Source organism: Protopterus annectens, chromosome 11.part0 (genome assembly GCF_019279795.1).
Source record: "Protopterus annectens isolate FY-2018-M chromosome 11.part0, PAN1.0, whole genome shotgun sequence".
NCBI classification, from domain to species: domain Eukaryota; kingdom Metazoa; phylum Chordata; order Ceratodontiformes; family Protopteridae; genus Protopterus; species Protopterus annectens.
The window spans coordinates 849,461,891-849,487,348 of NC_056745.1; the positions used below are offsets into that span (position 1 = coordinate 849,461,891).

General features: G+C 35.8%; 1 protein-coding gene across 4 annotated transcripts in view; it reads left to right on the top strand.

The window, feature by feature from the left end:
• Window positions 1-25,458, top strand: part of CACNA2D1 (calcium voltage-gated channel auxiliary subunit alpha2delta 1) — a 3,475,830-nt gene that overhangs the window by 3,269,393 nt on the left and 180,979 nt on the right. For all 4 annotated transcript variants that reach the window (XM_044088264.1, XM_044088265.1, XM_044088266.1 and 1 more), the window contains one exon: window positions 8,424-8,510. In XM_044088264.1, coding sequence (XP_043944199.1) covers window positions 8,424-8,510 — 87 coding nt within the window. The remainder of the gene's footprint in view (window positions 1-8,423; window positions 8,511-25,458) is intronic.

Genomic DNA, 25,458 nt, shown 5'->3' on the forward strand with positions numbered 1-25,458 from the left:
AAACTAAATACTTTTTAACAGTGATATGTTTGTGGCAGTGTAGTTTGTATTGTTATTGGACTGAGATTATGAAGCACTGTACATAAATCATGAATATCTCTTCCTTAGCTTTTTTAAGTCCACAAGGTTCTAAACAAGGCAATCTACAAAAGACAAAAATATAGAAATAGTATTGTCTAGTAAGCAATCACGCGATAGATGCTTTCGGACTGCCTTATTAAATTATACTTGCATCCCTTAATTCTGTACTACCTTGGAGGGAAGTCCTGTTAATAGTGCAGGATCCATTTCAGTTGAATTGACTTACCTGATTTCTACTGCTGGTGTCTGCTTTACAGTAAAACTTTTACCTGTAAGTTTCAACCACAATAAATGAACAAAGGCAACCACAGTGTCCCAAATATACTAAACAAAACTGTCACCAAACACTGTCAGCAGCAAAAATCACGTATAATCAGCCAACTCTTTAGTACAAGCTGTTTTAATTCTTCCCCATAAAAAATCTTACAGATTGAGCACTTTTATCCCCTAAACTGGGAACTTCATCAGAATCTAATTGAACTCCATCATTTGTTCATTTAAATGCTGATTAAAATGCTGATGTCACAACCATTCCCATTATTTTAAAGGTACCATCACATAACTTCTCCAAATATGTTTCTATACTAACAAAAAACTGCAATAGTTAAAAAACAATTCCAGTGATAAAAAATACACCTTACATTAGCTTCTAACTTATAAATACTAACTTAAAACCTTTATTAAATACCAACATCTTAAAAAGATATATGTTTAATATATTTTAACATAATATAAATAATTATAGTCAAAAGTGTGTAAACAATTCCCAAAATATGTACAATAAGAACTTAAAAGGTAGCTTTCCTAACTAATACTGGTTTGAGGAATACCATTTCATTTAAACCTGGTGTTTCTGTCACTGCTAATTTTATTTGCCATTTAGTCTGCCTTTCCTCTATGTAGTTCTTATAATCACCACCCCTAGGGTTTTGGTCACTCTTTCCACTATGCCAAATAAAAAACGAACAAAATTTATACGTATTGTAGAATGTTTGTATAAAGCATTATTCAAATTCATTGTGGTAATCTGATACTGATGTTCATATATCCTGTCCCTAAGTCATATTTCAGTCTTACCTATATAGTAAGCTGGGCAGGATTTGCAGACTGCCAAATAAATAACCCCTGTTGTTTGACAATTACCCTTTTTAAAAGCACTTTAGAACTCAACATGTTTTGTAAATTAACTGTGTTCTTAGTTTGAATGTATTTACATTATAAGCAAGCACCACATTTTGTAATGCCTACATTTTCTACCGCCTCACTTTTTTAGTTAGTTCAAAAACTTCTTTAAGGTTGAAACCTGTTTTGTGTACAAAGGTCAGTTCATTACCTGCCGCTGATATCATCTTAGGATTAGTCTTCAAAATAGACCAGTTATTCCCAAAAATCATTTTCACTTGTTTAACTTATCCATTAAATAGAATTACTATAGCCCTCTGAAACTTTTTCTCTTCTCCGGAAGTTTCTTGTAGTTGTAATACATTGCCTGATAGGGGTTTAAACTTTACACCCCACTCTTTTTTTAACATATTCCAAGTTCTTTTTTACCATACTAACTGGATACCCTCTTTCACAGAATAAATGGGCAACTTTTTGCAATTCATCAATGTCATTTACATCAGAAGTCATACGGGCAACCCAAATCAGTTGACCTTTGACAATATTGTTCTTTTGATGGTAAGGGTTATTACTAGTATACTTTAAATAGGAATTACTAAATGTAGGTTTCCTATATATATATTTGCTTTAAATCCATTACTAGTTTTTTGTATGTGTGTGTCCAAATAAATAATACTCTTTGCACTACTCATACTAGTAAATTTCAAATAAAAATGGATGAACTATTCAAGTATTCAACAAATTCTTTTTTGTTTGCCTCCGTCCCTGTCCACAGAATAAAAATATCATCCAAAAACTGCACATACAGTTTTATGTATCTAAACCATTCACTAGGAAACACTTTAGTTTGTTCCCATTCCAGCACAAGATGCCCCCATCGCTATGCCCTTATTTTGCTTAAAATATTCTCCCTCATAGTATATACAGTTATTATCCAACACTCACTCCATGACTTCTTAAATCAAATTCACTTTGTCCTCACAAAAGTTAATGTGTCTCTTCATGCTTTCAGCAAAAAGCTCTATCCCTTCCTGTCTGGGAATTGATGTATATAAGTCCACCACATCATTTGTAAGAAAAGAGATATTTTCTTCCCAAAGGGTATTTTTAATCCTGGTAAGGAAGTCCCACGAATCTTTCAAAAGGTGGTCAACCTTATTGCAAACTTGTTTTAACCATTTGTCTATTACCACCCCAAATGGATGAGTTTTAGAACCTTGTCTTGCCACAATAGGCCTAAACTTCAAGACATCTAACACTTTGTGGGTCTTAGGAATCCCAAATATAGTGGCTCTAACTGGGTGTTTAACTTTTAAAAAAATGTATATCTCTGGTGTAATCCTTTCATCTATCAAATATTCCTCCAAATAGTAGTCAATTCAACAATGTCATATATTAATTTCATTAAGTGTGGCATTTAGAGTATGTTTCAGTATCTTATAACATCTCAAATTTTTTTAAGAGTATTGTAATGTCCCATATATAACTGTACCCCCTCCCTTATCTGGTCTCATGACCCTAATGGATTTGTCATCTCTAAGTTGTTCTAATAACATTTTTTTTCTTTTTTGTCTAAAGTATGAACCATATATAAAGAAGCGTAGGCATACTAAGTTCTGATATTTTTTAGATTTTAATGTATTTTGATACTTGCACATATACATTTTTTCTGGGTAACCTATTTATTTCACATTGCAGTTTCGTCAAGGTTTTTAGCTCCATACTTCTAGATAATTTATTCTTCTATTTATTTATTTATTTATTTATTTATTCTTGTACATATGCACTCATATTTTACATCTAGATATATATATTTATTTAGACACTACACTTATATACATTTTTTATACAGATGCAGATATACATTCATGTACTGACTTTACTATAACAAGTATCACTTGTTCGATAATAGTTCTCTCGATCTGCATATGACTATTTTTTATTGTTAGCTATCATGTTTCTGATGGTATCTACCTTGCTTAGTTTATAAGTTGCCTTGCATTATTACTTGTATGTATTAAGGTTTTATTTAATATGACTATCACATGCATTTATGTATTAGGCTGCATATACCTTTATACTTGATAGTATGCTGCTTATAATATGTTTTTACATTCTTTATGTAATGAAGTCATTTTAATTTTTAATTTTTAATTTTCAATAGAATATGCATACACTATTGTCTACTTTAGATGTCAATGATATTATGTTTATATATTTAGTTTTTAAGTTTTGTTTTATGGCGCTTCTGCTTTAAAAGTTGGTTGATTAATTAACATGCAAATATTTAAAGCACATGGCTATTGTGCTTCCTGTTTGTGATCTGAAGAAGCTACTAGTTAGTGAAAGCGCTTATCGTGGTTCATCTGTGAAATAAACTGATTTATCTGTTTCAGAAGACTGGATTGCTTGGATTTTCTACACATTGGATGTTATTTCTCACTCTGTCGACGCTTGCCTGAGTTATTTACTTATTTATTTACCTGTTTATAAGCAAGCGTGCTGTGGCAGTAACCAGCATTTTTATTTATATTCTAATGAACCATATACTGTTTTTCTTCTTTGTTTTTAAGTGCATATAGGTCATCCATAATAGCTTTTTCTAAGACCCCAAGGGTAGGTTGCAAAGGGGGATTAAAAGTACTTTTTAATTTTTTATCTCTTTTTCATAATTTCTACCTGAATTTTGATTTTGAAATATATATGCCAAATTAAGTTTCCTGATAAACATTTTAAGCTCTGAAATTGCATCAGTGTAGTTAAACTTCCTTGTTAGAACATATTTTAAACCTTTCATGAAAAAGAAAAATGTTCTTTAGTAAGCACTGTTTCTGTATAATTATAGATGTGGTACCCTTTGTATGTGTTGACAACGCCTTCATTTTGTATCTCGTCTTCTACACTTTGCTCATTCATCTCCCTCTGTATTCGCTGTCCCTCCATGGTCGCTGATAGCTCACTTGATCAGTCTCATCTTCTACCCCTCCTTCCCCCCATTTACTCTTTAAAAAATTATTGTTTCTATAATAGGATGGTCTGTAATCATAAACTTGTTTATTATTTGATGTATAATAGAACTGGTTCTGTGACCTACTTTTTATATTTATTTGTAAAAGAAGGATCCTGTTCTTCCTTCTGTGTATGTGCTTTCTTAGCCTCATATTCTGCCAAATCTCTTTAAATTATCTTACATTTCCTTTTAAAAAGTGTATCACATTTATATTCAATACCTTCTATTTGTTTAACATACAATTTGTCATATTGTGGAAACAATAAATCTTCTTGAATATCTTTGTTCAATTTTTCTATATCAGTGAGTAATACACATAACTTAGCATCACTGACTTCAATAATCTTTTTCAATCAGCTGTAATCCATGCTTGTTAAACATTTCCACAAATTCAGCTGTTGGTATTTAATAAAGGTTTTAAGTTAGTATTCATAAGTTAGGATCTAATGTAAGGTATATTTTTTATCACTGGAATTGTTTTTTAACTATTGCAGTTTTTTGTTAGTATAGAAACGTATTTGGAGACGTTATGTGATGGTACCTTTAAAATAATGAGAATGGTTGTGACATCAGCATTTTAATCAGTATTTAAATGAACAAATGATAGAGTTTAATTAGATTCTGATGAAGTTCCCAGTTTAGGGGATAAAAGCGCTCAATCTGTAAGATTTTTTATGTGGAAGAATTAAAACAGCTTGTACTGAAGAGTTGGCTGATTATACATGATTTTTGCTGCTGACAGTGTTTGGTGACAGTTTTCTTTACTTGTAAGTTTGCCAAATATGTATCATATTTAATGTCAATACTTAACATTGCTGGAAGTTAATGGTTACACGTTTATGTACCTTTTCGTTTACTGATTTATTTTATGATCTTTTTAACGTAAGTAGGCCATTACTGGAAATGTCTGCATTTGTCCTGCTTCCTTGCATGTTGAAATATTTAAAAAGATTACATTTTCAACTGAAATGGATCCTGCAATGTTAACAGGACTCCCCTCCAATGTAGTACAGAATTAAGGGATGCAAGTATAATGTAATAAGGCAGTCTGAAAGCTTCTACCATGTGTGATTGCTTGCTAGACAATCCTATTTCTATATTTTTGCCGACAGATTCAGTGCCGACTTTACCGCCCCAAAGGACCAATCACAATACCAGTAGATTGCCAAACACCCAGTATTACTGCTGCACAGGTTAAAACAGCACTTCCCAAGGCCAAGAATACAGCTTCTGTGGGACCTGACAATATCCCTGGCTGTGTTCTACATGAACTACAGAGTGAACTGGCACCTCACCTGTGTGCCCTGTTCAATCACAGCCTCACCTCAGGCTTTGTCCCTACCGAATGGTACACGGCTACAGTCATTCGTCTCCACAAAGGATGAGTGACTACAGATCCTGGGAACTATTGCCCCATTAGCCTGACAAATCCGATATGCAAAGCTATGGAACACATCATCATGGACCTAATAAACAAGGATATAGGGAATCTCCAAACTCTGGATCCCACACAGTTTGGTTTTGTGAAAGGTAGATCATGCATGCTCAACCTGGTTGACTTCTTTGAGTCAGTCACCAGAGCTGTGGATGAAAGCAAGGTGGTTCATACAACCTACCTTGATCTGGCCAAGGCCTTTGATGCCATTCCCCACTCAGGAATCATAGAAAAACTCACTAAGCTAGGCATCAAGCCCTATATCACTAGGTGGGTTGCAAACTGGCCCACAGATAGAATCCACAGTGTGAAAGTAGCTGACTATAAGTCAGACTGCTGATGAGTCACGAGGGGAGTCCCAGACGGTTTGATCCTGGGTCCTCTCCTGTTTGGTATCTACTTCTCTGAAGTATAGGCCTACACAAAGGGACTCTGGCTGACAAATTTCACAGAGAATTGCAATTTGGGAGCTATTATTAACTCCCCAAGTGATGCTGACATCCTACAGAAAGGCTTCACTGAGACCAATGACTGGTGTCAGAACCATGACCTTAAGCTTAATGCCAAAAAATGTGTCATCATCCCCTTTGGGAAAAACACGGTTCCCATTAATTACCACATCGATGGTAGTCCACTGAACACAGAAGGTGTTATAAGAGATCTGGGAACACAGGTTGACAGCAACATCTCTTTTGACCACCCCATTGCCACTGTGGTCATAAAGTCCTTCCACGTGGCACATCTCATTACTAAGGGTTTTGCATCCAGGAAGAAAGAAGTCATTGTCTCCCTCTACTCTTCCTTCATTAGGCCAGTCATCTAGTACAATGGTCCACTTGGTATGTACCTCACTAGACACCTGCAACAACTGGAGAGGCCACAAAAGTACCTCCAAAGAGGATCCTAGGCCTTAAACACTTGTCCTATATGGACAGACTCCAAAAACTCCAACTATCCTTTGCATCATATTGCCTACTTAAAGGCAACCTCTGCTTGATTTACAAAGCCATGTCTGACCCAGCTCTGTTAGTAATTATACATCTAAAGAAGCCCAATCCTTCCTCACCACATGCTCCAGAAACCTCAACCTCATTACATTAGCATACCTCATTACAAAAACTAGGTATGCCATACAGGAACAAGTACTTCCTCTCTACTTCTACCAGGCATACTCTGCCCTCCTCTTACTTCCTTCCCTCCCTTCTGTATGGCACCCTGCTACTAACTAACCTATCCTCTTCCATCATTTCCAAACTTGAAAGCTGTTATAACAAAATTTCTAAATTTGCCACGAAAGCCAAACATTCCACTCACCACTGTGTAGCCCTCCAGTCCCTCAACTGGTTAGAATTCACAAATTACCTGGACTTCCTCCAGCTCACTATAGCACATAGACTAATATTTAATCTAATCAAATGCCCTGCTCTAACATCCTTCATCCATACACCCCAAACAGAACTCTCAGATCTGAAACCAAAACTTAATTACTGTCCACAAACCTGAACATCCTGCTGGACAACTTCTCCTCTCCTTCTCCTTAGGTAGGAAATGGAACTCTCTCCCTTCCACAGTAAGGACAATGTCAAATGCAAACAACTTCAAAACACAGCTTTACACCTACCTCTCCTCCAAACGGAAGTGTAACTGCATTCTCCCTACCTAGAACTTTTTAACAAAAGCCCCTGGGATGGTATCCTGCTGAGTTTCTAAGCACCTTATAGCTGGCTATAACCTTCTATAGCTAATTCCTATGTGATCTCTCATGCTCTATAAATATTGTAACTAGCTCTTGACTTTTGACTTTAACTGTGTGAATTTGTTAAAATGTATCTGCACGATATTTTTCCACTATGGACAATATTGCTCACATTTTGTATTATTTGATATGTATTTGTACTTGTATTTTTATTTTTATTGGACTGCTATCTTTACCGTAATCTGTCTCATGGAGCTTTTCTCCCTGGGCCTTCACTGAAGTCAAACTGGAAATAAATAAATAAATAATAAATAAATTACCACAATCAACGAAACATGCTCGAGGGACAGGTTTATAACCCAGAGACTGCACATGCTATGGAATAGACTTTCCATACATGTCAAACAGAGCACATCACTGACCCACTTCAAGACAAATCTTGATGAATGGATGGGAAATAGTAAATTCACTCCGGGGATCACTCCAGTGGCTCTACTCGACAGAGGCACTGGAAACTAAGGTCAGGTGGCATGATGTTAGGGTAATTCTATGGGCTAGGCTTGTAAAGGCTCCAGGTCCATTAGTCTAGTACACACTTATGAACCTATGAAACCTATTTTAGAGAATATTACAAAGGCACTTGTTACCCACTGAAAGGATACCAGAAATGTACACTGCAATGTTGTTGTTATTATTATTATTATTATTATTTGGGCGGATTCACACAGAACATTTTCTTGAACATAGTCAAATATTGAATACTTGCAAGTTTAAACTGTCAGATTTGCCGGATTTAAGATAGAATCTTTGTTGGGCAGTTGGTTTAGAGGATTAAGGTGCTGTTTACAAGTTGTTTCCTGTGCTCCACTGGAGCAAGGCTTGATTCCCCTCTGCATCCATTGCCTCACAATATGACTCTGAGCAAGTTACTTAGCTAGGGTGAGTCTGAAAAAGATCTTTTTTTCCTGCTATTAACTAAATTTATCATTATGTTAATTCAAAATGTCTTTTGTGTTGCTTTCTTAGTAAATTATCAGTACATTTAGAATTTTCATTCTGCCTTATATTCTTTCCTTCAGGAACAGGTCAAGAAACCCCAGAGGCGGGCATCATGGTTAGTAAGGCAGTTAAAATAACAGTTGATGGAAAACAATTGAAACCTGCAGGTAAACAATCAATTTTCTTTATTTAATGACAGTGCATGCACAAGAAACTCATGTGACACCCAAACTGCTCATAAGATATATGTAAAATGTCCTTACAGTTTTTAAACAGTAGTTTCCTTTCATGGCTTCTGCTTTGCTGCTTTAATGTATTGCAAGAATCCTGTGTCTTTGTTTAAAACTTTGGAACATAAGTGGCCAAATAAATTGTTGTATTTGTATAGCCAGATTATGGAGTATATACAGCAAGAATGTGGGAACATAATATCAAATGATACTGTTGCATTATTTAAGCACAACTCATCAAAAATTGCCCTTTATTTGAAATTGTCGTGCTTAAGAAAGGAGGATCCCCCTTAATACATGTAACTTGCTTTTGAGTTACTTCTGGTGGTAACTGTGTCTAAATAGTGCTATGTTGAGATAAAACTACAGTAAGATGACATGAATACTGTTTAAGTCATATTACCTCTTAGATGAAAATATATATTTGTGTATTTTCATAAAAAAGAATGACAGTTGTCTGTGATGAAAAAATATCTTCTTAAGAATGTCTTTATTTAATTTTGTTGCTGGGAAAAAATAAGGAAGCAGATGACTAACAGGGCAGTAGTGAAAAAAAGTGGATGAGAAGTTTAATCTGTCCTTCACCTGTTTGAAAACCTAAATGACCTATATAAACAGAGTTAAGAAAGTATTATTTTCAACATGTGTTTCATGCCCGACAGAGGCAATTTGTTTAGACAGAAGAGCAACATAAAACGCGATAGTTTTACGTATTAGGCAATGCCATGGTTATAACACTGACAAATCACAGTACAGATGTTCAGGTTCTACATTTAATGATTTGTTGGTTTAAAACATTTGGCTACTGGATCCATTTACTGAGGATGTGACTGTTTTAGATTTAACTGATCTCTAAACTGTTAATTTTAATAGTTTCTTGACAAGGCACTGTAAGTGTAGTAGGAGTGACAGAATGAAGGAAAGGTTGCCTTCATAACCAGAAATGCAGATTTAAGACTTGGCAGTTCTTACACTGATATAATGTGAACTTTTAGAAGTAGTACTTTATGTTTACATTATTGTTTTTCTGAACGAATTCTTCAGCTTTGCTCTCCTTATCTGGTATTGCCAGAGTAATCACTGTATGTGAAGTATGGGGATGATATTAAATAATTTCATTTGTTCTTAGGTTTTGTTGCCAAGCTTATAACACTTTGGCTATTGATGAGGTTGATTGTGATTGTTTTTTCTGCTGCCTGGGTACTTATTAATGTTGCTTTTAAATACTCTACGTAAAATACTTAACTAAGTTTAAATGTATTAATCTCTGATAAAAAGGCACGATTGGATTTGCCATAAAACTTTTTAAGTACAAAAATTAATTTCCCACATGCAAACATATAGTGTTAGTCTATAGTATACAAATTCAGATGGTTCATCTTTTTCTGTAATTTAAATATTTGACTGTTACTATTTTTCTAATTGTCCATCAGTCTTCAGGCAAAATAGATTAGTATATTCCATAGGTGGCATAACATAAGTTTATATAGTGATACTATGCTTGTCTCATCCCATTCATCTACCAAGTCTGTTTCATTAGGTTGGTTCGTACTTTTTAACATGAGAGCAGAAAGATAAATTGGATCATTCTTTTATTCACAAATCTTTGTAATGCTTTACCTGCTATAGAAAAAGTCATGTAAAATATACTGAGTTATTTAAATTATGTTTTCCAAAATACATTGTATTATATTTGCTCATGCTGAACTTTATGCCTATGTTATTAGTCCTTTTTTTGAATATTTGCTGGTGTTGCTGGTGTATTTAAAATGATTAACCACAACTTAATTTCCAAACTAGAACAAGTCAGTTTCAGACAAAATATTATCACCTGGCTGATTATGTTGAAAACAGGGCATTTGAAATCCTTGCTAGTAAGCCACTTTTGTGTGGCTGTGCCCCCCACACCCCCCTTACTTTATATACTAACTCCAGGATCACACAACAGTGGGGAATAGGCCATCTATACCTTTCAATGAAATGAGTTTCAGTGAAATGGGTTTTCAGTGAAGTGAGCTTTCAGTGAACTGGGTTTTCAGTGAAGTGAGCTTTCAGTGAATATGTGTCAATGAATTAAGCTTCAATGAAATGAGTTTTCAATGAAATGATATAGACCCTTCTGAGACTATGGGGATTATGTTACTTTTATTGTCATAAAACATTAATTTATGTGTGTTATTAGCAATTGTTGGAGGATGCAAATATCATAATATTAGTTCTGTTGTAATGTATTAGTAATCTATTATCTGAGGCCTACTGGCATAGTTCTGAGAATGATTGTTATATATGAGCTTGCAGCCTTGATATAGATTTATCTACTTCCAGAAGAAGACAGTTAGCTGTGTATATAGTAGCATTCAGTTATGACAGATCTTCTGAGAAGTCACTTATGAACAAAGTGAAAAGCAGGGGACTAATACTGACAATATATAAATTGGTTATATGTTGTCTTCTGGAAGAATGTTTTCATTACACTTGTAAGTATCCGTCTATATGCTTGAAAATATTTACAATATGTGAAAATAAGAATGGCTATCTACAATGGAAAGAGCAATCCAACTTCTGGTTAACTTTGTATTTAATATATTAAAACAAGGCTATTGTGCCCCCACCCATTAGAAGGAACCCTGTCACCTAAGATTGCAGGTATACTCTCAAAGAAATTCACAAGATTGCACAATCACTCTAAGCAGACATTTTTTCAAGACTGCTATGGGAGAATGGACTTTGTCTAAGACAGAGCCAGCATTATAGAACAAACTCCCATCCAAAATTAGAGATAAAGAATCCCTCCGTGAGTTCAAAAATGTGTTATCTCATCACTTGCAAATATTTAGGGACACTGTTCAATCCTTTATTACTCACTAGTCAATTGCTGCCTGCTTTGAGTTTGCCTCTTAACTATTTATGTAACATGAAATTATATGTATTGTATATAACTGTAGTATCCTTTCCACGTGAAAACGGTAAATGTTTTTCATAGCTACAATATGTTTTCTGTTTAGTCACAGTATAAAGTAGTTCCCCAACTACTAAGTATAACATGTAGAATTAAGTATTTTGAACTTGGATCCTATTTCTGTGTCTTTAAACTGGTTTCATACTTACTGTATATTCTTTTTATGCTACAAGTGGACTGTTATACTCTTATATGTATATGCACTGTATGTTCCTCCCTGGTCATGGCTGAAAAGGGTCTTTGGACCAGTCCACTTACCTGGTTTAGCAAACAGTAAAATAAATATATAATTTGTGAGTGTGTGTATATATATATATATATATATATATATGGGTCCCATACACTAGATCAAATTTTCACTAATTCGAAATAGTGCATGGAATGTTCATTGCAGCGAAAGTGCACTTAATCGAAAGTGCACTTACGCAAAATTCAGTACAATGAATGGGTGTTGTACTGAACTTCTGTGCAGTACTCACGGACCTTAGGGTTACGGCTTGGGTCATAGTAAGGGGATAGCCCGTACTTACCATGACCCATGCCCTAACCCTAAGGTTCGTGACTGTAGCACAGTGAAGGACATTGCAATGTCATCCACTATGGTGCAATAGTCACGAACCTTAGGGTTAGGGCATGGGTTAGGGTAAGGGGATAGCTTTACTAACTATCCCCTTACCCTAACCCGTGCCCTAACCCTAAGGTCCATGACGACTGCAGCACAGTGAAGGACATAGCTTGTTTTTATGTCCTCCACTGTGCTGCGGTGTTTTCGGTGAAGTGCACTTACACAAAAGTTCACTTTCATTAAAGTGAACTTTCGCGGAAGTGAGGCTTCCTATTACAAGTTCGAAGTAGTGAACTTTCATTCTTGTAATAGGAATCCGTGTGTGTGTGTGTGTGTGTGTGTGTGTGTGTGTGTATATACATATATATATATATATGTGTGTGTGTGTGTGTGTGTGTGTGTGTGTGTGTGTGTGTGTGTGTGTGTGTGTGTGTATATACATATACATATATATATATATATATATATATATATATATATATATAAATATAGATATAACTATACACACACACACACACACACAGACACAGATATCTATATATGCACATCCATCTATCTGTAGAGAGAGAGATTTACAGATGAGCATGAAGGAAAAGGCTAAGAGTGCAGAAGAATGCCAAAGAATCTGAAAAGTAAAGTGCACAAACCAGTGGTGTGGCAAATACTTCTGTATGGCACAGAAACCAAGTCAGTGAAGGCAGAGCAGCTATGCAAGATAGACTTAATGGAGATGAAGTGCTTTATATAAGTGGCAGGATTCATAGTGTGAGAAAGATGAAGAAAGTGTGACATTAGAGCAGAAAGCAAAGCAGGTCCAATTGCAGTTTGGTGAAGATGATTTAAAAAGAAGGCTATAGGAAATCAGGAGTCAATTTTCAGTTTCCTGTTTTATATTTTATATATTGGGAAATGATAATAAAAGTTAAAAAAAATAAAACATTGTAAGAAACTTCTCTGTGTGGAAGATTTTCAATCCATATATATCTAGTTAATCACTGTATATAAATCAGATCAGATAATGGTAGGAGAAGTAGGAAACTTAAACTCGTCCTGAGTCAAAAATAATAAAAATATATAAATTGAAATATTGTACAGAATTATTAAGTACTTGAAAGTAATACAAGCAGGGTAGGCAGTCTGTACTGGAGTCTATGTACATAATAAAGGATTTTCAACTGTAAACAGACTGCCTACCCTGCTTGGATTACTTTTGAATACTTAATAATTCTGTACAATATTTCAAATTATATATTTTTTATTATTTTTTTGATTTAGGACGAGTTTAAGTTTCCTACTTCTCCTACCATTATCTGATCTGATTTATAGACAGTGATTAACTAGATATATATGGACAGAAAATCTTCCACACAGAGAAGTTTCTTACACTGTTTTGTTTTTGGACCCACTATACTTGTTTAGTGGGTTGTTTGAGACTTTGGGGATACCGCAATTATTGCTTGGTTAAAAGTTAAAAAATCAAGACAGTCAAAACTGCTAAGATGGCAAGCATGATTATGTTCATAGGTTCATACGTGTGTGCTAGCCTAACAAGAGCATGGCCCTTTACAAGCCTAGCTGTGCATCCCAACCCAAGTGTTTCCATTTGTATCATGGGCATATATTAGGAGAGAGGGTATATTACTTAGGATGTTTCTAATGTGTATGTAGAACGTATGTTAGTTTAGACATGATTACTACCTGCCTCTGTGTAATAGTGACATGGGGGCTAAACCCAGGGTGAGTTTTCAATTTCCCATCCATTGGCTCAGGCCACATTTAAATAGAGTCAGGGATGGACTCTGCTTCACATGAAAGAATTAAGCACAGCTTAGACCAGTGCAAGGAGAATAGGACAGTTACACTAGACCTGGCACCCATGTCCCTTATGGCTAGAGGTTGCTTATAAATGCCTGGCCCTCGATGTCCTAATTGGATACATGATATCATTATACTTTTAGTAAAACCTAGTTTGGCTTAGACAAGTCTCTGGTTCATTAGCCTAGCTAAAATCTCTGAATCTATTAACTGGGAGATTGCTGCAAAAAATAGGGATCCTCTGAGACATGTATCTAACTCTCCAGCATGTTCTATGTATGTCGCAAGCAAAGTTTAAATATTTGGATCTAATGGTTCTAATGGTATTTGTTTTGTGGATGTGCAAATGGTCCATCAAAGCTAGAATTGCAAATGCCTTGTTTACATAGATCACATCTCAGTAGCTTGTAGGAGACTGAGTACAGAGATGGGGATAGGGTCTTTAGGTGATTTGTATAAAGCAAGGGGTTTATGCTCTGAAATCTTTTATTGAGGAACCTTTGTGGGCATTGCAGCTGTTGCATGTGTTTGGTTGGGTACATGCTGAAGGGGGCATTATATTCAATGATGGGTCTGATCAGGGCTAAATAAAGTGATACTATTACTTCCTTGGATATGGTTGCCTTGCCCCTACTTATAAGTTGGGTGGCATAGAATGATTTTATTACTGTGTTGGTCACATGTTGGTTGAGGGTCAGATTACTATCTACATATGTTCTCAAATCCTTGACTACTCAGTCAACTCTCAGAGGTGTCTTATCAATGGAATTATTAACCTCTGTGGTTGTTTTCACAAAGGGCACAGTAATGCATTTTTTTGGCATTGAGTTTTAGCCCATGGCTGTGGTCCCAGTGATTTGTCTGTGTGAAACCCTCTTGCAAATATTTGCATCATGGGGGAATCAGTGATAAATCCCAATTTGCAGTAATCTGTGAACTTGGACAGCTAAAGACCTTTGATATTGCCATTGACCTCCAAGAAGTGGATGCCAAATAGGACCTGGACCAGCATGGAGCCTTGAGGTACACCACTGGTGACCTGTCTCTTTGTGGAGGTGGTCTCACCAATCCTAACTTCCTGGGTCCTGTAAGCCAGCTCACAATCCAGTGAGTTATGTAGGGGCTTATGCCTAGATCAGTGAGTTTGCCAATTGTGCCAGAGTGTGGTACTATATTGAATGCTGTAACCAGATCCAGGTAGGTAGTATGTACTGTTTTCTAATTTGCTATTGCCTCAGTAACCTTCTCAAAGAAATCAGCAAGGTTTAGTAAACATGACCTTCCCTTGACAAAGCCAGACTGGGTTGGGTCCAGTGTCTGAAGGTTGCCTATATCTTTGTTGATCATATCCATGGTAATTGCTTCCATGGCTTTGCATAATAGACTGGTCAGACTGATGGGTCTGTAATTTTTGGGGTCAGTTTTTGGCCCACCCTTGTGAACTGGGATTACCATAGCAGTCTTCCATTCATGTGGTATGTAACCTGATTTAAGACTGTATGCCACCAGGACCTGTTTCTTGTTAATAGTTGGGGGCTTGCTAGTGGGTATCTCACAGGAGGAGGTAGGAGAGGAGAAGGAGTGATGTTTGAGCTGAATTTGTCAGCCAGAATTTTGATATGTTGCTGTGCTCAGTGAAGGTGGCACCACTGACCACCAGTTCAGCATACTGCTTTGTGCTGCCTTTTAGGCTTCACATATAGCTGTAAAAGTACTTATGGTTATCATTAGCCTGTCAGACTATCTTGACCTCATAATTAGCCTTGTTGTAAGCCCCTTAATTTTCTGTTTAGTTTGGTTAGAGAGCTCCTATAACTGTGAGGGTTGCTCTTCCTGACTCTAGTAATGACTTTTTTCCCTTGTATTGTATTAAGGTTTGGGTTCCATCAATGTGGTCTACTTTAGGCTTACTTAGGTAGGTATAACAGCTTTTATGCAGCCATTCATATGGTTGTACAGGGCCTCTGTGAACAATACCACATAGCTTGCTGTGAACTCAGGGTTAAGAGTGGCATAAAATTTTGACAAACTGTCGCTTAGTAGGATATAGTTTGCTTTGATATAATTCCTAACTTTTACAGGGTTGTACAGGTTGCCAGGCTGCTAGGTCAATTCTTACCTCAAAGGAGACTGCTTTATGATCCAAACTCACAAGTGAGGAAATGACATTTGGTGGTGCAATTTAAGCTCTCTCTCATATTGGTGAGTACCAAGTCCAGTGTGTTTGAACCTCTGGTGGGTGTGCACACTGGGTTCACTTCAATTCACTGAACTTTCAATTCACTGACTTTCATTTCACTGACACCATTTCACTGAAATTCATTTCACTGAAACTTCATTTCACTGAAAGTTCATTTCACTGACAACTATTATTAGCAATAAAATGGAATATTCCCCCTTCCCCACTGTAGTGCGACCCTGGAGTTAGAATATATAGTTAGGGGTGTGTGGGGGGCAGAGCCCCCCACTTCATTTCATATGATATTCTTACATTTTGATATAATATTGCTTAGTAAAGGAAAAGTAAGTGGGGGGCTGCACCCCCCACACCCCCCTAACTATATATTCTAACTCCAGGGTCGCACTACAGTGGGGAAGGGGGCATATTTCATTTACTTTGTAATAATACTTGTCAGTGAAATGAACTTTCAGTGAAATGAAGTTTCAGTGAAATGAATTTCAGTGAAATGGTGTCAGTGAAATGAAAGTCAGTGAATTGAAAGTTCAGTGAATTGAAGTGAACCCGTGCACACTATATGATCAATAGTATTTGAGTTAATGAACTACAAGAAATGTTGTGCTTGACAGTTAGAGGAAGTAAGTGTATGTTTCCCAGTCTATAGAGGGATAAAAAGTATCCCATGAATACGGTATTTGGTTGGATATTGAGTGAGCCCAATAGGCTGAGGTACAAGCTATGGGATTTTTGGGACATGGAGGTTGATCTTTAGTATGTTATGATGTGGTATAGGACTTTAGAGAAGGTGACTTGTACATGGGTAAACTCCAAGACATCACCTTGTTTAACCAAACTACAGGTATGCTTCTAGGTGACATAGATCAAGACCCCTCCACCTTTTGTGCCTGTCTGTGCAGTTGATGGTCAACATGTGTGGAATGCACGGAAGCCTTGCAATGCCAAAGTACTATCTGTGGCTTTAAACCTTGTCTTGGTGACTGCACAATTGTCTATATTCTCCAGTGCGAGGAGAGCTTTTAGGGTTTGGAGTTTTTTGTTAAGGCTGCTTGCATGGAACAGTAACACATTAAGGTTTCTTTGAGTTTTATTTGTGTTTTTATTTGCTATGTTGGTAGGTTTATCAATTTGTCATTGCCTAAAAAGACTCTAAGGAGGTGCATAAAGTTTTAGTCGGTATTCAAAAGGATAGGGGAGAAAGGTGCAGACCATCTTTTGCAAAGCAACATGGTTTGTTAACCATTGCATCCCATGCTAATAGATATCAAGTCCCCCTGGAGTGACACTTGAAACTAAGACAATTTTTAAAGTCAGTTATCTTTTGTTCATCATGCTTGGTGAAGGCAGACTGCCACTCAATGCGAAGCACATACCTGTCTGAGATACATAGTCCAAGAGATCAACAATGCCTATCTTCATGTATTCAAGGAGTTATATCTCAGGTCATTTACACCTACATGGACTATGATACAGTCATACTGGTATATGTGATGCAGTGACTTGAATGTGTGTGTAACTTGATGGATCAGGGTTCCATAGAAGCAACTAGCCATTATCTTCGCCTGGTTTAGTCTAGTAAGTGGAGCATCTGTGTGTCATACTATGGAGTCAGCTATGACAAGAGTCCTGGGTAATGTGTTTGATTGTCCTATGGGCTTTGCTGTTGGGACTCCACTAGGAGTAGGCATATATGTGACATTCGGTGTTGCTTTTGGTGAGTGTCTCAGAGGTTGCTGAGGATAGAGTTTGCATTGTATAAGCTTAGGAGGTGTTTGCTGTTTCAGTAGATTGCTTTTCAGTACCTCGGTATAGTTGGTCTTTGTGTGCAGTGGACTGTATGTGTGCTGGATGTGTGTGTAATGGATATAGTGTGTGTTCCTGACAACCATGCTTGTGTACGAGATTTTTGCTTCCACTGAATTGATGAATGTACATCTGTCGCATACTGTGTTTGTTTCTTTAAGGATTAGAAGGTTATAAGCATAAGACAATTGCTACATTGTCTCAGCATGCCTATATCTACCAGGCTGGCTACAGATACATTTGGAAACTGCATATCCATGTTATCCAGACCTGGATTATACAAGGGTTTCCTTATGTGGTCTCTGTGGTCTGGGCCTAGATTAGTGTACTTAGCACTAAGGTTCATAACAGTGCTGCATAGTGAACAAACTATCTACTGTTAGCTTGTCTCCTTGCTTTGATTCAGTTAGGTACTGGTTTGTGCAGTACTGTTAGTTCCACAGGTAAAAAATCACTCTCAAGGCGTTTGCGTTCTGTATATGTCACTGTCACCCGTCTTTGCACTGTGAACAACTGCACTGAAATGAATCTAATTTATTGCCACAAAAATGAAAATGAAATATAACTCGTGAGCCCTCTGGCCAATAAATGGTACACTTTGAATTTCCCTGTAGTGTTTACTTACTGGGAGAGGCCAGCCAAGCACTTTCTGCCTCAAAATGGAGGCCCTGTAGAGTAGTGAACATATAGGACTATGACATGAATGTAAAATCATTACAGTGGTTTGAAATAGTTCACTTATCTTTCAGTCTCCTTTTCAATAATTCACTGAGATTTCAGTCTTTGTTTTCTATGATCCCATTTTCTCTAAAGCATTTGCTCCGGAAAGCTATACCTACTATTTTATACAGATGGACAGCTGTGGCATTGGCTTACTCTGGCTGAAAATTGACATTCTTCAAACTAAGATTTGAGAGGTCCCTAGTATCATCTGCTTTAATATTACTTATACCACATTATCTACAGACAATGAAGACAGTGGACATGAGCTGCAAAGGTTTCTGAATTAAAATATGCTGAGTCAGTGAAAATATTGCTGGTGCTCTGTCTGAGACATTTGCGGGGATCTGGGGTTATCTGATGTTAACATAAAGCTGTCTTGAATTATCATTTTTCCTATCTTTTTTTCATTTCCCACCCTGATTTTTATGTTGTAAGAGATGCTGCCTGTATTGTAATGCATGGTGTGCAGTGATTACGGTCTGATATCCAGAAAAAGACAAAGCAGTTCAGCAGCTTAAGCTCTTCTATAGCCCAAGAACTAATCTTTACAAATGGCTCCATCCCTGCTACACTTATTAAGACTGGCTAGTTCAGTTGTTAAGATCAAGTTTTGCTTGAACCTGCCAGTAAAGGCTAGCAAATGACAGCAGCAGAATAAAAACAGATTTGTTTCTGCCTGCTGTCTATGACGGTAATATGTGCCTGACTTTCTGTTATATAAGAGTGCATTACTACAGTACCTTCCTGACAGCACTTGCTAAGTATTTACAGCATTGAAAGACAGCAAACTACTTAGCTCTTATTTGTTCTGTAACTAGTAATACATGAAGCAGATAAAGCTGCATGCTCTACAAAGATTTAATCATTAGGTCTCCGATCATAACCCTTTAATATGTGTTCTCAACATGGACACCAAGATTCACCTTTTGAGCTTTGCTTTCAAATCGAATTGTTTTGGCGTCCATGTCTTGAACATATAATATACCAGTTATGACTGGCGACTAGCTCATATTCTTGTGTATAATATCTGACTTTCATGTAGAAGTTCATAGGCTGCATTATAAAATTTTCTGTTAACTTTTTTTTTATTTTGTTTTTCTTGTTAGGCTATTTCACAAGAAAGTATCAGTAGCAACCAAAAGAAAACTTAAGTGTTATGATATATTGACCAGAGAAATATACAACCATAAGGAAAATGCAATGCAGATGTAAAATTGTATTACTAGCTGTAATGAGCTAAACCGAATGCATTAGTAAACTATCTGTTCCAAGCAGGTGAGATTTGAGATTTGAAGATGTGAATAACTTATGACAATGAACAAAACAGGCATGGAATAGAGAAAAGTGGAAGTTTTGTTGAGTTGTTGTTGCTGTACTTGGAACATTAATAGTGGTGTATGTACTGGAATGTCCTGCTGGGCCGTGCTACTTGTTGTCTCATATTATCAGGGCTTAATTTTCTCTGTGGAATCTCACTAGCAAATACCTGCTTTGTTATTAATTGTTAGCTATTGCATCATATGAATGCAATGTAAAGTGCTGATCTTTTCTTTGGCTATCGTAATTTCAAATGAGCTGACATCAAAAGTCAAACAAAACAGACAGGCTTTTTTTGTTATTCTTAGCCAGTTAACTGTGTGCTCTGCCATTTTGTGTGATAGATAATTTATATTGGAATGTATTCTGTAACTGAACTGTTTATGTAGAGCATTTCCAACATTTAATTTATGCTTAGCTGATGTAACATCTGATTCTTGCCAGCCGGTACCTGTTCTACATGCTATTTGTTTCTCACTCTCCCATTACTTCTATCAACTGACCTCCCTTTTATGTCTTTATAGCCCTTAGCTCATCTTCTCCTGGCCACTGTTAGATCTTTGTTGACCTGAACTAGAAAGTCACCTTGGCAATTACAGGTTCTGCATCTTACTAAAACTCAATTCAACCACTTTAAGTATGTGTTTAAGTTAAAGGATAAATACATAGTATTCAAAGTGCAATATTGTAACATATTAGGTGGTTCTAGTATTCATAGCGCAGTAGTGTAGCACATTAGGTGGTTCTAGTATTCATAGTGCAGTAGTGTAGCACATTAGGTGGCTTTGCATTACAGTAAAGGATGCCGCAGCCCAAACATTTCCTAGTTTCCCTCCTGTCACTCCATACTGTATCTTTTTCCCTTGTCATACTAAGTTTTGTTTCTGACTCCAAGAAAAACATTGCCATACTCATGACTCTCTCTAATATCATCTGACAATTCATTAAAAACTCGCCTCTCTGTGAGCATCACTGTATCACCCTAGAAAATGCCAAATGTCTATCCATAAAACAAAAATATAACCTACTCTTAGGAACCCATCTCTACAAACTACTCCATCTTCACACATTTACTCTCCTTGCAGCTAGACTTCACAAAAAAACCCTCTTCATACAACTTGAGACAATACTGACAAGCCATACCAACTCTCATTACCTTAGAACTAAACTGGCTTTCTCAAGCACTTACTGTTTGCAAACCCACTCCATCAACCTAAAGCAAATCAACACATATTTCAAACTCAGAATGCAACTCAAAAAGCAATTCTTAGATGCAATACCAAAAACACAAGTGCCTCTCCTTTGGTCCATCCTGGCTATCGCCAGTAAAATTATTACAATCGATTAGAAAATTAACAGCATACTCTCTTTTACTGAATTTGTTTGCCTAGGAAAAAATGTATTCAATAAGGAATTACAAAGGGTAAATAGCAGAACATCGAACATTGCACATAAACATTTATCTTGGAAAAATCTTAGAGATTTATTGGAAAAATATTAATGGTTTTGTTTAATGTCGTCTTTTGTTATGGAGTTTGTTTATAGTTTCTTTTGTTTTTTAGTTGTTATGTTAAATATTATAATATTATATTGTGATTTCATACTGAATAAAATGCAATAAAAAGTAAAAAAACAATAATTATTCATCCAAGCCACATGCTTCTCCTTCAGCACAAAAACTACTGCCTAACACACTATCCCTACCTCATTTCCAAGTTTCTTCTCCTCTCTCAAGATTTAACGAAGGTTGTCCCGTTTTAGAAACAATGTATTACATTACACACTGCTTGATTTTACTTTAAACTGTGATTGTTAGCTAGGATGTATATATACTTTTTTCTGTGTAACCAGTCTGAATTACTCTGTTGTTGCTTATATTTGTGTATTTTCTATGAAATGTTTTGCATTTCATCCAAGCTGAGCCTGCAATTTAGTCAACGCTGATCCAAGCACTACTCCAATAAACGAATATAAATAAATAAGTACATAAATAAACTATAATGTTTTACACTTACAAAGAGACTGGCCAGCCTTAAATTCTTCCATCTTTGTCAATTTTCAAAATCTTCTACTTTATTGCAAATACAGTACAGTTGTCTACGCCCCAGTATTTATCTATGTTCATGGCTCATGGGACTGACTTGCTTGGGCACTTACAATGCTTTTCAGTGAAGACAGAGTGCATGCATCTGTGTTGACTGCTTATGGTGAAATGTTTCTTGTTTCTTAGCAACAATATCATCTTGTATGTTGCTAACTAGTGAGGTTAGCGTATCTATTTCCTGTAGTTCACTTATGGAACCTTGTAGCTCCAACAGCATGACTTCATATTCTTTGTCTGCCTTTGTGCTTCTGCAAGAAACACTCAGTTTAATAGACTCAGCAATGACAGCGTCAATTAGGCCACAGAATAAGATAGTAGGTAGTTTAGCTTTACACCATGACAGCTAGCTCCACCTTTAATGTTACGCAAAGAAAAATTCAACAAAAGTGTTATTTAAGTATTTATCTGAGAGTCGTCTTAAGTTGTTGTAGATTTATGGCTTGTTAATTCATGAAGAAATAGTGCATACATATTTCTACTTTTCTTGTGAAATGCTAAACAAATTTAAAATAGCCTTCTTTCTCAGTTTTTGGAGTAATAAACTGCTACATGTGCACAGGTATGCAGGATGGGAAGGGTCAGCTTTGCTGAAGCAGTAAAATCTTATTAGCCCATTATAATACAATCTTAAAGCTAGCAAAATATGTTACTATGTGCATCAAACTGCAATTTTTGATAAGTAAATGGAAATGCCCTTTCCACACTGCAACCTAAACCCCCCTCATTCAACCTTGCACTGACTCATCCAGCTACCTCTACTATTACTTCATCCCACCCAAAACAATCCTTTCCCCTACCAAAAACTAATTTTCACTCTAATATCTGTTGTACTGTACTCTCCAATCTCAAATATACGATTACCCTCTTTATGCATAATATTTTCCTAACCTACTAATGGCTAGTAGCTATATACTATGAAATGTTAAACCTACAATTGAGTTTATAACAAAAATATTCACTTTATGTAAATGTTGAAATTTCTGTATTGAATTATGTCTTTTCATTTTTGTAACATTGAGAAAAGCCAAATTGCAAATATCATGTAGCTTATCTGTAAATGTTTAATTAGCTGTATGAACTATGTCCTTTTGTAAAATGTGAAATGTAACTTGAATTTATTGTTTTTGTCCCCGAGCCTCCACTGAAAACGGGCTCTTTTTGGCCCAGTGGACTTCCCCAGTCATCAAACTTAAATAAAATAAAAAAATAAATAGATATTTATTTTTAAATCTAAATGGCATGTTTTACTATATACGGAAGACTACAGTTCTTCTGAATGAACCTTTACATTTTGCTTCTTAGATGTCTGTGCAAAATTATAGTGATGCTGTACATCGGTTTGTCTGATGGGTAATAATGGTGAATCTTTAAACTCTGAGCTCAGTGGCTTAAATACAGAAACATTTAAACCAACAGTTCTTGGTTTGTACAGAAGGAGATAGTTGCACATTGAATTAAAAGCTTTGCCTAATTTATTGAAAACTATTATATCATTTTTACTATTGAATTTTAGACATCTAAGAATAGTTTTAGTTTCAGATTTATTCATATTTCTGTAAGTGACTCTGCATCAGAGTCTATAAAATTACAGATACACTAATGTTCCCATCATGCATCTGTTTATGGACAGCGGCCACTTCAAATTTCTTTTACCACTCCAATATTTACTGTGCTTTAATAAATTGCCACTCATGTTGAATTCTACCTGTGATAGCCCAATGTTTCCTAATTGGAGGTAGGAGTCCCTAGGTTGCCATGTAAAAAATGCATTGGTATAGATTTGGTTCTGCTTATTTGGAATGTAAGATTCTGGGACTGTGGTGAAGTACTTGAAAACAAAAGTAGTGGCCTGAATAAATTTGATGCCTTTTACTGGTGTCACTTTCTACAGAAAAAATATTCAATGATTTCTGGACAGTGATGTGAAATGTTTGCTGTTAGTTAGAGAGAGTGAATGTGGCTCAATACACTGACACATTATCATAAATAGAATGGCTGCCTTGGCATGGTATTTCTTCCCCCTTGAGCCAACCACTGATTTAAGTATGTCTCTGAAAGCAGGGGTATAGCTAGGCATACTCAGTGTACTCAAATGAGTACATTTTTTTGAGAAACTCTTGGAAACGTCAACTTGAAAAAAAGCACGCAATGTTCAGAACTGTATAAACAAATATTTACAGTATAAAGGTATTCAGGGAATGCTGGTGTGAAGGGTATAAACCTCAGAAGTAACTTTTTGTGGGTATAAATGGGAACAGTTGAAACTAAAGTGTTCCCTTCCTATATGTCTGGGGAAAGCATTTTGACAATTTAGTACAGTTTTAAAATTACAACATTAGGTATGAGTACAACATGTAAATTTCTGGCTACACCCTTGTCTGAAGGTATGCCAATTGTGCCATAACTGGTATTTTTCCACTTAACAATAGTAGGCTGCAATACTGTACTACTATTAGCCATAGACAGTACCTTTGATTTTTTTTCAATCCTTAATAATTTAATATCAATTAACACTGCTTATCATGTTTTTTTTTTTAATATATAATGTTACTATATTATCTTTACAAAATGGAAATACCATTACAGCAGATATATGGACTGTGATACATTTGACATAGATTATATGATTATAGTTGAAATGGATTATATCAATAAGCAAGGCACAACCGCTTTCTCTGGTTCACACTAAACTGTGTAAATTAAACAGTGTGGCACTTATTCCATACCAGAAATGTGTGAAATAATTATAGCACTAATTGTATGACCAAAAAATGGTGTATACCTTCGCATAAAATTATAGGACACTAAACAACAGATTGTGGCATATTAAAAAAGCCCTTGAGCTTTGTGGAAAGGATTTGTAAAACCATACAGCTCAGGTTTATAATTACATAAAAAACAAGTCTGTGTTATAATTACTGAACTTTCTAAATTAAATCTACTGACATTTCAATAAAACTTAACCTATAAAGTACCCTGTGTATTTACTCAGATTAGATTACCACCAAGTCTAATCAGCTTTATGAGAGATTTGATTTATTACAAGCATTAAAAAAGAAGTTTAAATTACTTCTGTTTTGCAAAATAACAAGCAATTAGTACAGATGAACCAGAGAAAATATTACTTTATGTAACGGATCACGAGTTTGTGAACCTATATTGCGTTATTGATATGTCCTTAAATAAGCTTCCTTCTAAATCAGTTCATACTAAAGTCCATTCTATCATGATGGTATAGATAGTAACTAGCATACGTTTAATGTATTTGATTCATATGTGTGCATTGATCAATCAGACAAAATTATAAAGTAAAATCTAAACCATTTAATTTTCTGAAAGATGAAAAACATTCAAATACAAAAGACAGGGGGACAAGGTAAGAGAAATAAAACATTAATAACT